This window comes from Balaenoptera borealis (assembly GCF_965194805.1).
Source record: "Balaenoptera borealis genome assembly, chromosome: 17".
NCBI lineage: Eukaryota > Metazoa > Chordata > Mammalia > Artiodactyla > Balaenopteridae > Balaenoptera > Balaenoptera borealis.
The window spans coordinates 27842229-27858007 of NC_138876.1; the positions used below are offsets into that span (position 1 = coordinate 27842229).

The 15779-nt window shown below is 35.4% G+C and overlaps 1 protein-coding gene across 1 annotated transcript in view; it reads right to left on the reverse strand.

Annotated features, from left to right (window-relative positions):
- PKHD1L1 (PKHD1 like 1) overlaps nt 1-15779 on the reverse strand; it is a 153494-nt gene that overhangs the window by 95146 nt on the left and 42569 nt on the right. Inside the window, exons 19-25 of the mRNA XM_082364165.1 lie at nt 15273-15386; nt 13660-13809; nt 12517-12641; nt 7431-7594; nt 6039-6211; nt 1247-1394; nt 601-755 (exon numbers count right to left, since the gene is read on the reverse strand). Of these exons, the coding sequence (XP_082220291.1) occupies nt 601-755; nt 1247-1394; nt 6039-6211; nt 7431-7594; nt 12517-12641; nt 13660-13809; nt 15273-15386 (1029 nt within the window). The remainder of the gene's footprint in view (nt 1-600; nt 756-1246; nt 1395-6038; nt 6212-7430; nt 7595-12516; nt 12642-13659; nt 13810-15272; nt 15387-15779) is intronic.

A 15779-nucleotide genomic window follows, 5' to 3' on the forward strand; every position in this document is an offset into this window, starting at 1 on the left:
TCTCACACTCTCATCATCACTACAAAGCATCATATTTTTGATGTTTGATATCTGAGCCCCCAGTCTCTTCCAGACCCTTCTCTGTCACATATTCTGAGCCTGACTTCCTTCCCTGCCCCCAACCACACTCTAAGCAAAAAGTAATTAGATGAGCACTTAAGGTGCGGCTCTGTTGTGAACTTGAAAAGGTCATCTTTGAAAGCAGAAAAGTATCCAAGGTCCTAGAACACAGCTCTAGCGCACAGTGGTAGAATTATAGACAGAGACGCTGACTATGCTTGGCCCCCCTTACGTACACCCAGATTGAGTCCTGAGACTGCCCCCGTCTGTGCTCCTCCTGCCCCTGTCACAGGTCTTCCAACCAGCATATTCCCCCATAGGGGATCAGGAATAAAGCACCAACAGCTATTCTCCACGAAGGAGAATGCCTGGTCAACTTAATTTACAACGATCTTCTTCTCAGTTTCCTTTTATTAATGTTTAGGCTATAGCTTGCATTTTTAAAATACACACAGTCTCCAGTTCTTTTTGGAATGAGGCAGGGTGCAAATAAGCAACGAACACACAGAAGAAAACAGAAATCAGGCGAAGTAAGGGAACCTGCAGCAGATTCTGCTTTCCACATGTGCTTCTCCACTTGACGTGCCATGAGTACCCCGCACAGCTTCCCTCTCGTGTAACTGAGACTTGTCCCACTTCTTCTAGACTCTGGAGAGCAAACTGCAAATCTGCAGCTGACACAGCAGCGGGAATACCTGCACTCGCAGAAGGATGGCAAACAGCGGGAGTCAAAAATTCACAAACCTATGTATTTTATCACTTGTAAACCAACAGTCCTCCTCCAAATACGGAAAAAATGAAATTTGCATATTACTTAGGCAACAAATTTATATATTTCTGAGAAACAAAAATTACATGAGTAATGTACCTCAGACATTGAGCCTTGGCTCAAATACTTTTTAAAAAAAAATCAGTTAACTTTATAGATAACCAGTAAGCTATGGATGTAAAAGAGAAACAAACTTTTGGGAATTTAACCTGGTATATCTGGTGAGGTGATGAAGAAAATGTGAAAATGTCATTTTTCTGAACAATTTAGTTTTACATTACTGACATAATCTCAGCTCTATAAATTACATAGAGAAATAATATTAAAAAGAAATACTCCAAAATGTTTATGATGGTTGTCTAGATCAGTACAGTCCAACTGATACATAGACCAAAGTTATGAACTCTTTTCATATACCTTTGAGAATATGTCCGTAAGCGTGAATGTCAAAGCTGCCACTTAGAGGTGGAGATGCTGCTTGAACTCTTTCAATACGAATCTTTGACTCCCCCGGCCAAGTATTTCCTCTGTAAACAGACTCATTCTCTGTCTCGTTTGTGATTGTCTAGTTTCCAAAATAAATATTGATAAAATGATTAAACATAACAATGGCTAACCGGATTTCTATTTCACTGGCATACAATCCTGTGACATGACATAAATGAGCCTCAGGTATTCAGGACTCCTCAGAACATTAAGGAGAGTCACATAAATCAACACAGGCCATACCTATATAGCTGCGATAATGAGGCCCAAGTCAACTCAGTCATCTGTGCAGCAATCAGCTGAAACCACAGTAATACCGCATTAATTCAGAGTGTACCTACCATCGCTCAAGGAACAAATATTTACTGAGCAGGCATTCTGTTCAAGGTACAATGCTAATCACAATGGGAAGGCAAAGAAACATGAGATACGGTCTTGGCTATCAAAAAATTAAACACCTTTTTGGAGAAATAACATATGGAAGCTTGAAAACTTAACTAAAAGGAAGTATATGATCAATACAGCGACTGATCCAGACTCAGGAAATACCTGTCTAATGTTGAGTGTCAGTCAACTGACAGAAGAAACATGTGCAATAAAAATTCATAGATTGTAACTCGAAGAGTGAAGATGATATTCTCCTGCTTCTGATCCCTGCTAATTTTGTGGAATTTAAAATTATAAGCTCTAGGGGACTTCCCTGGTGGTCCAGCAGTTAAGACTCCACGCTCTCAATGCAGGGGGCCTGGGTTCGATCCCTAGTCAGGAGACTAGATACCATGTGCCCAATGAAAGATCCTGCACGCGGCAATGAAGACCCCACGTGCAGCAACTAAGACCGGGTGCAGCAAATACGTAAATATTTTTAAAAAATAACTATAAATAAATAAAATAAAATAAAATTATAAGCTCTATTGCCCACATAAAGGAGTGAACGTAAGTGCCAAAAGACATATGCAAGAATGTTCAGAGCAGCTTTATTTATAATAACCCCAAACTGGAAATAGTGCAAAAGCCCATCAATAGAAAGGATAAACAGTTGTATATTAATACCATGGAATATTGTACAGCAATGAAAAAGAACAAACTATAGCTAGCTATACGCAACAGCATGAATCTCACGTTATTAAATAAAAGAAGATGCAAAAGAGTACATACTGTATTATTCATTGATATGAAGAGTAAAAACAGGGACTTCCCTGGTGGTCCAGTGGTAAAGAATCCGCCTTCCAATGCAGGGGATGCGGGTTCCATCCCAGTCGGGGAACTAGGATCCCACATGACATGGGGCAACTAAGCCCACACGCCACAACTATTGAGCTCGTGCGCTTCAAAGAGAAAGCCCACGAGCCGCAAACTACAGAGCCCACCTGCCCTGGAGCCCTCGCGCCACAACTAGAGAGAAATCCACGCACCGAAACTAGAGAGAAGTCTGAGTGCCACAATGAAGAGACCTCGTGCTGTAACAAAAGATCCTGCATGCCTCAACAAAGATCCAGCGCGCTGCAACTAAGACCCAATGCAGCCAAAAAAATAAGAGAAATAAATAAATAAATATTTTACTATTTAATAAATATTTTTTAATGTTTATTTTTAAAAAAAGAGTAAAAACAAGCAAAACTAATTAATGGTAGTAGAAGTCAAAATAGTGGTTATCTAAGGGTGTGGGGTAAGTAATCTAATGACAAGGAAAAGGCATAAAGAAAGCTTTTGGGGGGGGTCTAATGATTTGCTTTATCTTGATCTGGGTAGTGATTACATGAGTGCATTTACTTTGTAAAAATTCATGGACTTCAGCAAGATTGCAGGATACAAGATCAATACACAAAAACCAATCACATTTTTATGTATAAATAACAAGCATGTGGAAACAGAAATTAATACAAGACCCATTACAATGGCTTCAAAGAAAATGAAATACTTACATATAAATCTAACAAAATGTACTGAATCGGACCTGAAATTGCAAAATTGCAAAATGCAAGATGTAATCAAAGAAGACCAAAATACGTTGGACAAAAAAAAAGCAAAGAAGACCTAAATAAATGGAGAGACATATTGTGTTCATAGATTGGAAGACTCAACATGGTAAAGGTGTCAATTCTCTCTATAGGTTTATATGCAATCTATAGGTTTAAATGCAATTCTTATCAAATTGCTAGCAAGATTTTTGTAGCCATAAACAAGCCTATTTCAAAATTTATATGGAAAGACACAGGACCTAGAATAGCTAAAACAATTTTTCACAAGAAGAGTAAAGTGAGAGGAATCACTCTTCCCAATGTTAAGGCTCACTACATAGCTACAGTGATCAGAAGGGTGTGGTATTGGTGGAAGGATGGACACATAGAGCAATGGGACAGAATAGAGAATCCAGAAATATATCCACACAAATATGCCCAACTGACTTTTGATAAAGGTACAAAAGTAATTCAACAGAGGAAGGATAGCTTTTTCAATAAATGGTGCCAGAGCAACTGGAGGGATAGGCAAACAAATGAACCTGGACCTAAAACTTCACATCTTATACAAAAGTTAACTCAGAATGGATCATGGCCTTAAATGTAAAATGTATAACTATAAAACTTTCAGGACAAAAATAGAAAAATATTCAGGATTTAGGGATAAGAGTAGAGTTCTTTGACTTGAAACCAAAAGCACCATTCATAAAAGGAAAAACTTGATAAACTGGATCTCATTAAGAGTGTTGTTCTATGAAAGACCTTACGAAGATGATGAAAAGGCAAGGTACAGACTGGGAGAAAATATATGCAAACCACATACCTGACAAAGGACTTATATCTAGGATATATAAAGAGCTTTAAAAACTCAACAATAGGAAAATAGTCCAATTAGAAAATGGGCAAAAGGCATGAACAGGTATCACAGAAGAGGATATATGGGTGTTCAACATTATTAGCCATTAGGAAATGCAAATTAACACCAAAATCAGCTAACAGTATATACCCCATCAGAATGGCTAGAATAAAAAATAGTGATAATGCCAAATGCTGGCAAATTTGTGCAGACACTGAATCACTCATACATTGCTGGTGGGAATGTAAAACGGTGCAGCCACTTTGGTAAAGAGTACGATAGTTTCTTACAAAACTGTACAAGTGCTTAACATATGAACCCATAATTACACTGATGGGCAATTAACCCAGAAAATGAAAACTTACATCACATGGAAACCTATAGATAAATGTGCGTAGCAGCTTTATTCATAACACCCAAAACCTGGAAACAACTCAGATGTCCTTCAAGGGGTAAGTAGTTAATAGACTATGGTGCCTCCATCCCATTAAATGTTACTCAGTAACAAAAATGAACAAACTACTGATACACACAACTTGGAGGGGTCTCAAGGGAATTATGCTGAGTGAAAACAGCCAATCTCAAAAGGCTAAATACTAGTATGATTATATAAAGTCTGATTCCTTTTCTACAACATTGTTAAATGCCAAAATTATAGAGACATTAGTGGTTGCCAGACATAAGACTGTGCAGAAGGGAGGGAGGTGGGTGTGGCTGCATAAAAGGGTATCATGAGGGATCCTCGTGATGGAACTGTTCTGTGGGGGGTCAGCTGAATCTACACAGGCAATAAAAATTGTACAGAACTACACATGCACAGGCACACACAAATGAAAGCATGTAGAACTGGTAACATCTGAATAAGTTTGGTAAATTGTATCAATGTCAATTTTCTGACTGTGCTATTATGCTATTGTTATAAATGTTACCATTGGGGGATAATGGGTGAAGGGTATGGGAATATTTATGCATTATTTCTTACAACTGCACATAAATCTACAATTATCTCAAAGTTACAGTTTTTAAAACAATTCATTAATCTGGACATTTAACGTATGTGCACATACGTTATTAGATTTTGTTAGAGAGCTAAGAGGCTGAAAAACATTTACAAGACATTTATCTTGAATATACTAAGACTAAAACATTGGGCCTGGATGGGGTAAAGGCAATTTTCGTGGAACACTTATAGTTTTTCAGTCTTTTTAATCATAAAACTGTTAACACAAAGTTCTCTGTGAGACTCAAATTATAATATTTAATTATTATTTAAACTTTAATCTTGAACTTATTATACTTGGTTTTGGTTTGTTGTAGGAAATTATATTAACTAATTGTATATTTTTGTAAAAAATTAAATGTAAGAATACTCCTCATAATTTTAACATTTAATACAGATCTTATACCCAAACAGTACAAAATACTGTCCAGATCCTTTTGGAATTATGGAAAACCATCTCTTTCCCCTTGTATCAATTTTGATACAAATAAAAAATAAATGGTGCTTATAACAGAAACAATTTTAAAACATATGCAGAATCTCAAATTTTCTTTAATAATCTCTGTTCAAAGATCTTTATTGGGAGAGTCCACAAATTTTTCTTTTACCTCAACAGAGAAAACTCTACTTAAATTTGACTAGCTGATTCTTAAGGCTATTTCCTCCTGCTTTTTTCCCCATCGATATATTTCATTAAAAAATTGTTAATGTTTAAAGTGAATTTTCATACTCAAGTTCAACAAGCCTCTAAATCTTCATTTTATCCTTAGAATAACTGTCTTGTTCTATTAAAAGATATCTAATCTGTGTGTCAGTTCTTCACAAAAAAAAAATGTTTTAAGTTTACTAGGTCAAGGCTAATGTTTCATAAGTTGAAAATAGCTACTCACAAAATTCTAAGCTTACCTGCCCAAAGCTCACAGCCATCATGGGTATATTATAACTGCAATTACATGATGTCATGGTGACAGAATATTGGTTGGTTATACTTGATCCATTAATTTTGGTCTGATTCACCTGAAAGTGCTTTAAAAATATTCCTCTATTTGCTAATGCTGGAAGTCTTCTCTTTGGCATTTCTAAAGAACATAAATAAACAAAGTAAATGGGAGATAAAATTGCACAGCTTGTGCTGCTAAAAAGAAAAGCATCAAATAATATCCATGTGTCATGGAATAAGCTGTTTAAAATCAAATTTTAGAAAGAAGACCTTAAGGAAAGTAGTTTGTGAAGCTTGGCAAACCTTCACTTCTAGAATATAAAGCTTTAAAGTCTTTTGATAGATGAGCCTCATTGGGTAAAACAAGATACTGAAAAGCCACCAAGCTCTGGGTTCTATGCAGCCTTCTGCGGGCCAGTTAGTTTTACTCTGTTGTAGGTCCCTGAACGTGGTGCTCACTAGGACGTGTGTTCCATGAGGGCAGGCCCAGGACTGCCTGGTCCTCTGCTCTTTCTTTGGTACTAGACACATTGCCTGCCACATGGTAGGTGCTAAATGAATGTTGCTTAAGGAACCACAACCTTTATCTCAGCACAAATCAGCTGTCTTATGTGCTCCACCAATCACAATGTAGGTCTGGTGATAGTGGATTCAAAAAGAGTGACTCAAAAGTACAGTAACATTTAGTTTTTAGCTAGTTGAATCATGACCTTGCACTTGAAAACTGTTCCAAAGGAAAGGATTCCAAAACTCCTCTGAAATATGGTAATAGTCACTTATTAAGGTGACTGTTTGGAGTTAGGCTGATTTTTAAAAAGATTGCAGTTTAAGTTTTATTATTTTATTAGCATATCTCACATATATGAGTCTATTAACATAACTAGAAAAAAATACTAAAACTATGAGAAATAAAGTTTTCATTTACAGTTTTACTAATTATCACAATAAAGTCCATGTAAAGTTTCAGCTCATTCTTACTAGACAGACGTCAATGTCAATAGTTGCCTTTCAGGAACAGATCTCTATCTTGGTAGTTGCTTTCTCAAAAATCAAACAAGGCAAAATTAGAATGTTTGCCACAGTTTACCTGTAAACAGAATCCAGGACTATAAAACTAATTCCTGCTTTAATGACAAAGTTTACATTAAGGATGCATTTATCTTTAGAATAATCACCTGGTCCTATTCATTAAAAAAAATATGATTTAAACCACAGTATTATTGAGATGAAAGAATGACAATATTTAGAGATTAGTGTTTCTATCTAACCTACAGAATATAAATAACGTCCACAATAAGATTTTAGTACAAAGTACGTTTAGAAGGTTTAAGTTTTAGATATGAAATGATACAATATACCATCCAATGCTGCAATTGTAGATGTCTGTCCAATGTATACAATATCCACATAGAAAGACTGTGATTCTGATGCTTTCTGCAAACTAATCCTCTGAAGAGAAAAACTGGTCCCAGTGTATTTGGTTTGTATGAGATCCAGAAGGTCTATACAAGTGTAGGTCCAGCTGAAATATGGTTGTTTAATTAGGTGTATAGATCAGTTACAATGTTCAGTGTAAACAAATACATTATAAAAAGCATTAAAATCTTAAACAGTAAAAGTTTTTTTTTCCCACAAGAAGACCATAGGCAAGCTTTATTAGGCGCAAAAAAACAGCCACAAGGGACAGCAAGCAGAGACTTTACATTGGCAGTGAAAGATTTAATGTTGCATCCAAAAGATAGGTTTTCTTTTATTTGTAACCTTGGCAGTAGACATAGGAATGTAAAATAACATTCTGTAGTGACAGGTAAGTAAACTAAGGAGCATGCACCTTGGTGGAAAGCATATAGAGACAAGACACAAGAATGAAGCAAACCATTTTAGTGGTGCCAGGGACAGAGCAGCAATTTCAATCCAATACTAAGAAGCAAAACTGGAGCTTGATAATACTTCTGGAAGAGCTCAGTGGAGTTGCATTGCCCCCTATAACTAAGGGACAAAAGGTGCTAAAGTTATTTATAGATACAAATGGTTGCAGAGTGCCTTCTAAACGTATAATTTAGATTCAGAGTTTCCATTAAATACTAACTGCATTGGAATCTCATAAATTACATAAGCAATTTGGTTACAGGAGTTTGCAATAAAGAGATAAATACTGCCATTCAAATAACTAAATACAGTTCAACAATAATCTTTGCATCAGCTACCACTGCACTGATTAACTGACTAGTTTGGGCACCTTCTATTCTCATTTTGAAACTTCATGGTTTACAAACTCATCATGGGATCCACCTCTAGTGCATCAAAGCTTAGACTGACATCATTTTATAAAATTATATGCAGAACTACATTAAGTTAAAGTGCTCCTTAAATTAAAAAAGTATTTTGGGCCTCTAAGTAGACTTCTACTACTAATTATATGATTCCGAAGTCCTAAAAACTACTTAGAAAAAATGGTACACTGAGCAGGACCCTTTATAAGAGAAATGGAGACCACAAATGGTATCAAAACTTAAACAGCACATAGTGCTTTTGTGGCTAGATAATTCCATTTTCCAAAGGAAAACCAGATTTTACTTCTGGGATTTTGAAGCTTGATTTACAGCTACAAACATCACTGGTTTTGGAGGGTTACAGAACAATGCTTGACAAAAAATGGCACTTTTTGACACTAACAATGTACTGAAAATAAACTAATGCTAACACACCTAATTGATCTAAGTAGACTGTCTGACCTACATAAAAGCAGGTCTAGAAATACCAGCTAGGAGCAGGAGAGTTTACGTCGCCTTGATTGGTAATGGTTTTTAATCAGAGAACCACCCTCTTTTAAAAATCATGATATTCTTGTTGAAAGATCTTGTAGCATTTATGGTCAAGGAAGCCCATTAGTTCCATCAAATGTAGGGCATCTTCAGATTATGGCACAGCAGAAAAACTGCAGGCTAAAGGAAGGACCTACTTAGTGATATGATAAGTGATGGTTTGACTAGCATGGAAGAATTGAGATCTGTAAAATCTTCCAAAATCCTGTTGCAATAGAAGAATGAAATGCATACAGGTGGTGGTGATCAAAATTAAAATTGTGATTCCATTGTTCAATTTGTGCATGTAGGGATGTCCCTTCAAGAAGGACTTTCACTTCATAATGATCTATCACGGGATTACCCCTGATTTGAATCAAACTGGGTATGAGGCAGTGGGATATGTTCATTCTGTGCATAGACTTTCCATGTTCCTTGCCTATTAACATGGAGAGGACTGTCTTGACCCCTGGCATTGTTTCTTCCTATGTGATGGCCAACAGAGAGTAGTTGTGGCCTCTTCTGAGTCAACAATTACCCTAGGGAATTGCAGAATTGTTCCCACTCACTTCATTCATTCCAGGAGCTAACTTCGATCCCATTTTATATATTAGATTAAACTGTGCAATGGCCTCAAAAGATCTATTTATGCATGGGGAGGGGGAATCAACACTTTCTCCAATACTCCTCTGTCTCTTTCTGTCTCTGTCTCTGCTTCTCTCTCTTTCTGCCTATCTTCCTCTTCATCTTCTGTGGAAAACAAAGATGGATCAAATGTATAAAACATGTCCAAAGTGCAAACACAGGAGCCATACGTTGTTTGATCAGATGCCACTGGAGGGTGAAATCTGAACTGTCAGGAAAAGGACATTCTTTTAAAGCATTAATTCAGGAAGATTACTTTGCTTTCATTGGCGGTGGGTGGGGAATCGGTTTTGACTCCTTGTTTTAAATTTTTGTTAGAAAACAAAACCCAAGAGTGTCCTGCAACTTTCTCAGAGAGCAGCTTCTTATAGTTTGTGCAAACACTGTCCACTTCATACACAGAGCTCACTCAGCTCTCTGTCCTTTGAAGTCCACTTCAGGTTTACCAAACTTCAGTATCTGATGAACTTTCTGTCTCTGTATGTCAAAAAATTTTCTTTCTTTACATCCTATGGAAGCATGTCTAGATCTTATTAGTGGGATAAAACACAAATAAGTATCTTTTAATGTTTATTCCAACAATCTAAGGAATATTCAGTGGGAGAATTTTCACACGTCCTGAAGAATTCTTTGAAAGGCTCTTCTTAAATATATTCTCTTTGACAAACACCTCTTGGGTATCTACATTTTAACTATGGCTACCTACTTCATGGTTAGAGATTCTGACACCTACATTTAAAATCAGCTCCCAGTTGCCCTCACTTTATCAACTGATCAGAAAATCTGAAGGGCATTAGGGCCATATGGTCAGGATATGATGCCAGAGGGGTATGCATCAAATACAATATTTTATTTTGAAAACTGAAGACTATAACTTCCCTTCTTCCCTTAACAAAAGGTCATTCCACTTCTTCAGGGAGAAAGCCATAAGCACTGGCAAAACTTCCTTTAAAATTTCAGGTTAAAAAGCTGGGCTGGGGGCACAGGAGGGGGAGGTATCTAAGGATACCCGTATCCAGGTCTCACAGTTCCAACAGGCTCTGTGTGTTCCCACCCACCTGTCTGTTCCATCGCCTGTCACTGCTTCTGTCACTGACCCAGTGGGCACATCTTGTTTTCTCCTGATGGAATTCAGGGACTTAGCTCCGAGGGAGCATCTACAGGCCCCAACTCTGGTTGTCTCCCCACTTTCCCCCTTTCCCCCAACTCATGAGGGATCCATCTGAAAAGTTTTTTAAACCTTTAACAAGTAAGATTCCCCTTATAGTCCAACATATTTCTATGAGTTTTGGAGTATACACATTTCTAAAGGTATGGAATGAAAGCTGGTCCCTGCATTTTGAAAATAGTGTTGGGATGATCAAGAAAGCAGGAAGCTTGAAATTGCGGAGTTGGAAGTAGTTTCTTCATCCTGAATTTTCATCCAGAAGTGAACTCCCCCATCAACACCACCTTTTCAGGAATTCCCTGGTGGTCTAGTGGTTAGGACTCGTGCTTCCACTGCAGAGAGCACGGGTTTGATCCCTGGTTGGGGAACTAAGATCCCACAAGCCGTGCAGTGCAGCCAGAAAAGAAAAAAACTGCCTTTTCTTTCCATCTAGTTATTCTAATCTCCCTCATCATCTTACCTATTATTTCTCATCTTTGTTTTTTTTTTTTTTTTTTTTGCACAAAGTGTAAACGGTTTTTTTTAATTATGTGTAACACAAAGTTATTTAAGTCAATAAATTTTTAAGGAATTTTGTTTTGTTTATGGCTATCATTTGGTTCTATTTCTAACTTTGGATCATTTTCTCTTCCCTTCTGTCTGAATAGTTAAGCCGAGGCACTGACTCTGCCTCACACTTGCTCCATACACGGCAGTTCTGAGTGTTTATAATCCCACTCCTATGATGAGAATAGAATAGTCCTCTCTATATATTACAGAATGACAGCAACTTAAATGTTACGTATTAAAGTACAATGAAAACTATATAGATTGATACAGGATAGAGAAGATTTTTTTTATGTAGCTATGACAGAAAAAACACACAAAAGAAACGTATTAGAAATATTTTTGAAGACATGGAAATCGTACCATGGGTATTTTATGACATAAACTTTACATGAAAAAAAACGTTCTAAAATTGTGGAGAGGAAATGTTCTATATCTTTACTGGGGTAATGATTATGTAACTGTATACATCTGTCATGCTTACTGAATTATGCACTTAGAGTAAATTATGACATTATGTAAATTACACTTCAATAAGCATGACTTTAAAATTTATGAGGAATACTTTTTAAAATAGAAAAGTTGTATGTGTGTGTATGTGTCGTCATTGTTTTATTGTAAGTAAAATTTTTGTGTGTATTGTATATGAAAATTCAAAGTCAAGATTGACAGATTTCAGAAGATATAATAATTAATGGAAACCAAAAGTCATTTTGAAGAACTAAATTGCGCTTGAGGTTATGACAATCATAGTCATTAAACAGCTTTCTCTAGACTCATTTAGTTTCTCGCCTTATATTTCTCTATCTGCATTTTTATGTGTCTAACTTTTGGCAACCAAACCAAGTACTTAAGAATATCTTTTCTCCCTTAACTTTGGTATGTTCATCAAAATATTTTATTTTCTTCATTTACACATTCATTTTGTTTTTCAGTGATCAAAGTCTAATGACAATCTTGCGCTAAGGCAGTTTCTTTCTACCTTCCTTCAGTAACTAGAAACATTATTAGATTTAATAATATATAATTTAAATTCTAAAGTTTACCACTGTTTTGTCTTTTAAATGGTCATGGGTGATGATGACACGACCAATTTTTATTTTCATAATCTATAGATTTATTTTTGGCACAACTGTCTCTGTTAGGAAGCTTATGTAGAAGGCAGAAAAAATTGCAGTTAGATCCACGGTGCACACGATTTCTCAAAAACAAACAAACAGAGTTTACCTTCATAGTTTACATACTATAATTTAAAAATTTCAAATTCATAGTGTAACTTACTTGTTTCCATACGCAAAGTTATATGTAAATTGTGTATCAGTGCTTCTAGTAATCTTGCTTGTGTCTTGGTATTGAAATTTTAGACCAATATAATTTGCCAAGAATCCTTTGTATGCTAAACATAACTACACAGAAAATATTAAAAAAAAAATCAGTAACAATATCTTACCATCAAATTGTTTTGTAGCAATTCAAATGAATTCAATCCAATCCAATAAATATCTATTGAGCATTTTTTATACAAAATGTATCAGAACACAGAGGAAGGAATGATTAATTTCAGACAATGAGATGCAGAAGAATTGGGGAAGATTTTATAGAAGAGGAAGGAGTTGATGTGACCTCACAATTAATGATTAATTCTTTTATTGTTTTCTTAGATATGATTTCCTTAAAAATATGGAAATAACTCACTCCCTCTAGTCATGGAGCTATATAAGGATTAAGGCCAGTTCTAACCAAACTCTTCAATGAATTTAAAACTCCATTACACATAGAGAAGACAGAGAAACATTCAGGTAGATTAACTAGGATGTGAATGCAGCTGAACATTTAGAGATGGACGTGTCACCATACAATAGTTATTAAATACTAATTTTAATGGTCCACAACTCCTTAAAAATGCCAGATATATTTAGAACTCAGAAATTTAGAACATGTGTTTCAAGTTGAGAATTTTAAAACAAGAGACAGGGTAAATCTATGATTGCTAGTCTTAGATACCTATCCTAAAACTGCCATCTCCTCTGCTCATGATCTTCCTTCACTTTTCCATGATTGGATGGATACCCAAGATCACTCTATGACGGCTATCTATTTTTGTTTCTTCTTAATTAATGAAGGAATAATGAGGAGATTATATATTTTAAATTGTTTTAGTATTTACATTTGTGTGCAAATAATTTTTTTTCTGAAATTATAAGATAAAGCAGAATACATGTGCACGGTACTACGTATTTTTTAAATTTCTTTTTTTGAGAATCAACAGACGAGGAAATCACAAGCACAGAATTGAAGCATGGTGCCTGTCCAACGTGATGTGACTTCACATGACAAGCAATTTTCCTTGTCTTAAAATTTCATGAAATTTTATTACCAAGGTATTTTACAAATTTAATTAGCATATCATTTTGTTGAGCTTACCTGATTATAAGGAAATAATAAAATGTCTCCATATGGTAGTCTGTTTGGTTTAACATCTGCTGAGTCAAAAAGAACAGCTGGGTTTTTCAGGGAATAACGACCACAGTAAGCATCAGTTTCAGCTGTCTTTTGCCCTCTATTAATATGCTCCTACAGAAATAATATTTCAAATGAAAACATGATTTATTGCCCTGCTTTACTCCCCAACATCTTCACCTAAGTCATTCAAATTTCAACTCACATCCCACTGCTTCCCAAACTGCTTTAACTTGGAATGTTTTCTCTCTTCTTTTAAAGTCTAAGGCTCTCATCCTATAACACTCATTTAGATACATATTCATATAATCCCTTGTATCTGTATTTGACTATTTCCCAAGTCCTCTCTTTCCCCTTATATTATGAACTCCTTATGGATATTTATTCACTCCTTCCACAAATGATTTTTTGTGTTCATTCCATGCCACATTTTTGCTTGTTTGTTCATTTGCTTGTTTTTTGTTTAATCTTCAGGGTTCAAATAGTGAAGAACCCTATCCCTACACACAGGAGCCTACCAGTTTGGGACAAAGGAACCAAGGATTATAAAACCAAGGCTGAAAGGAGGCATCTAACTCACATAAAAGCATCAAAAAAGATGACTTGGAGAAGTAACAAATGAATTGCCTTTAAGAATAAACAGGGGTAATTTAAAAGGAAAAGGGAGCCAAGGGCATCAGAGAGAGGGTAAAATATGTGCAAAGAAGTGGGGAAGTGAGAGAGTGGTGCTGGGAAACTCAAAGAGTCAAGGTAAAGTGTAGCCAAGAATGTGTGTTGTGATGATGATGATGATGGGAGATGAAGTACGAAAGGAGTATAATGGAAACTACTTGTTCAATTGTCTTGGCTGCAAGTACTACATTCAGGATAGGAGAACCCAAATATATGTATATTTATTGAAACAAGTTGAAAACATAACCCATTAAATGATTTTCCCTTTTCTTCACTAATAAATCTGCATAAAGCATGACATGATATATATTTTTACGGACTCACTTATTTCTGGGGTATTGATCTGAATTGAATATCTAGCCTATATATTTCTTATTCCTATGGTATTCACTTGGAAATGGTGAATATCTGGCTTCCTCAAGTCTTCAAAGTAAGAATTAGGAAGTTAAGTATATTTTAAGTTTATTGTACATCAAAGAAAAATCTTTGTATTTCACCAAGAAATAAATAATGACTAGGCACTGTACTAACTGACCAGAAGCAAGAGAAGCAATTACTATATAACGCTCTACTACAAATGGTATTCTCTGAAGCCAATGAGGAAAAAGAATATACTCTGCATCTAAATGAAGACAACAAACAAAAAACCCTATAGATCTCACATTTACCCATCTTGCCTACTTTCTCTTGATTAAGAAAATTCATGTGTGTTTTTACAAATGAGTCATTTTATAATGCAGGAAGATGCTAGAACAGACCTTACCAATAAACGTATGACAAAATTATACTTGCAACTTGACTTTAAATGTTGTAGGAATTAATGCTAATTCAAAAAATGACAAAATTCCAAACATTTATATGATTTCTTATCTGGTCCATTTCACTGTTCATTAAATATTCCATACCAGGTTAAAATCAGTTTCATAATCTCTGAAGTATTTCACAACAAATCCTTCTTCAAAGTTTGCAATTTGTGGTGGACACTTAGCGCTAACCATTTCTTCCACTGCTGCCTGAAACTAAATTAACAATATGAGCTTTAGTAACTTCTTTATGAAGAGTTAGAACATTACTAATTTAACTACTAATTCTACTAATTAATTACAAAAATAATTTCATAATTCCCATGTTAGCCATAATTATGAGGTCATTTCCTAAATAATTTCAAGTTAACGTGATAATTTCAGTATCCAATGACTGTTTCAAGACTTTTATTTTAGAATGACAATAGTTATATCCAACTGGCTGATCTTAGCTTATTTAATTATTACATAAGGCAGGCATATTGGTTTAGTAGTTTTTTAAAGACAGCAATGAGGCAAACCTAAATGAATTAGCACCTAATTAAACAGATTCCAAATGAATAGTTTTCCCAATTAATGCAAAATTAACTGGAAAAAATATATACTCCA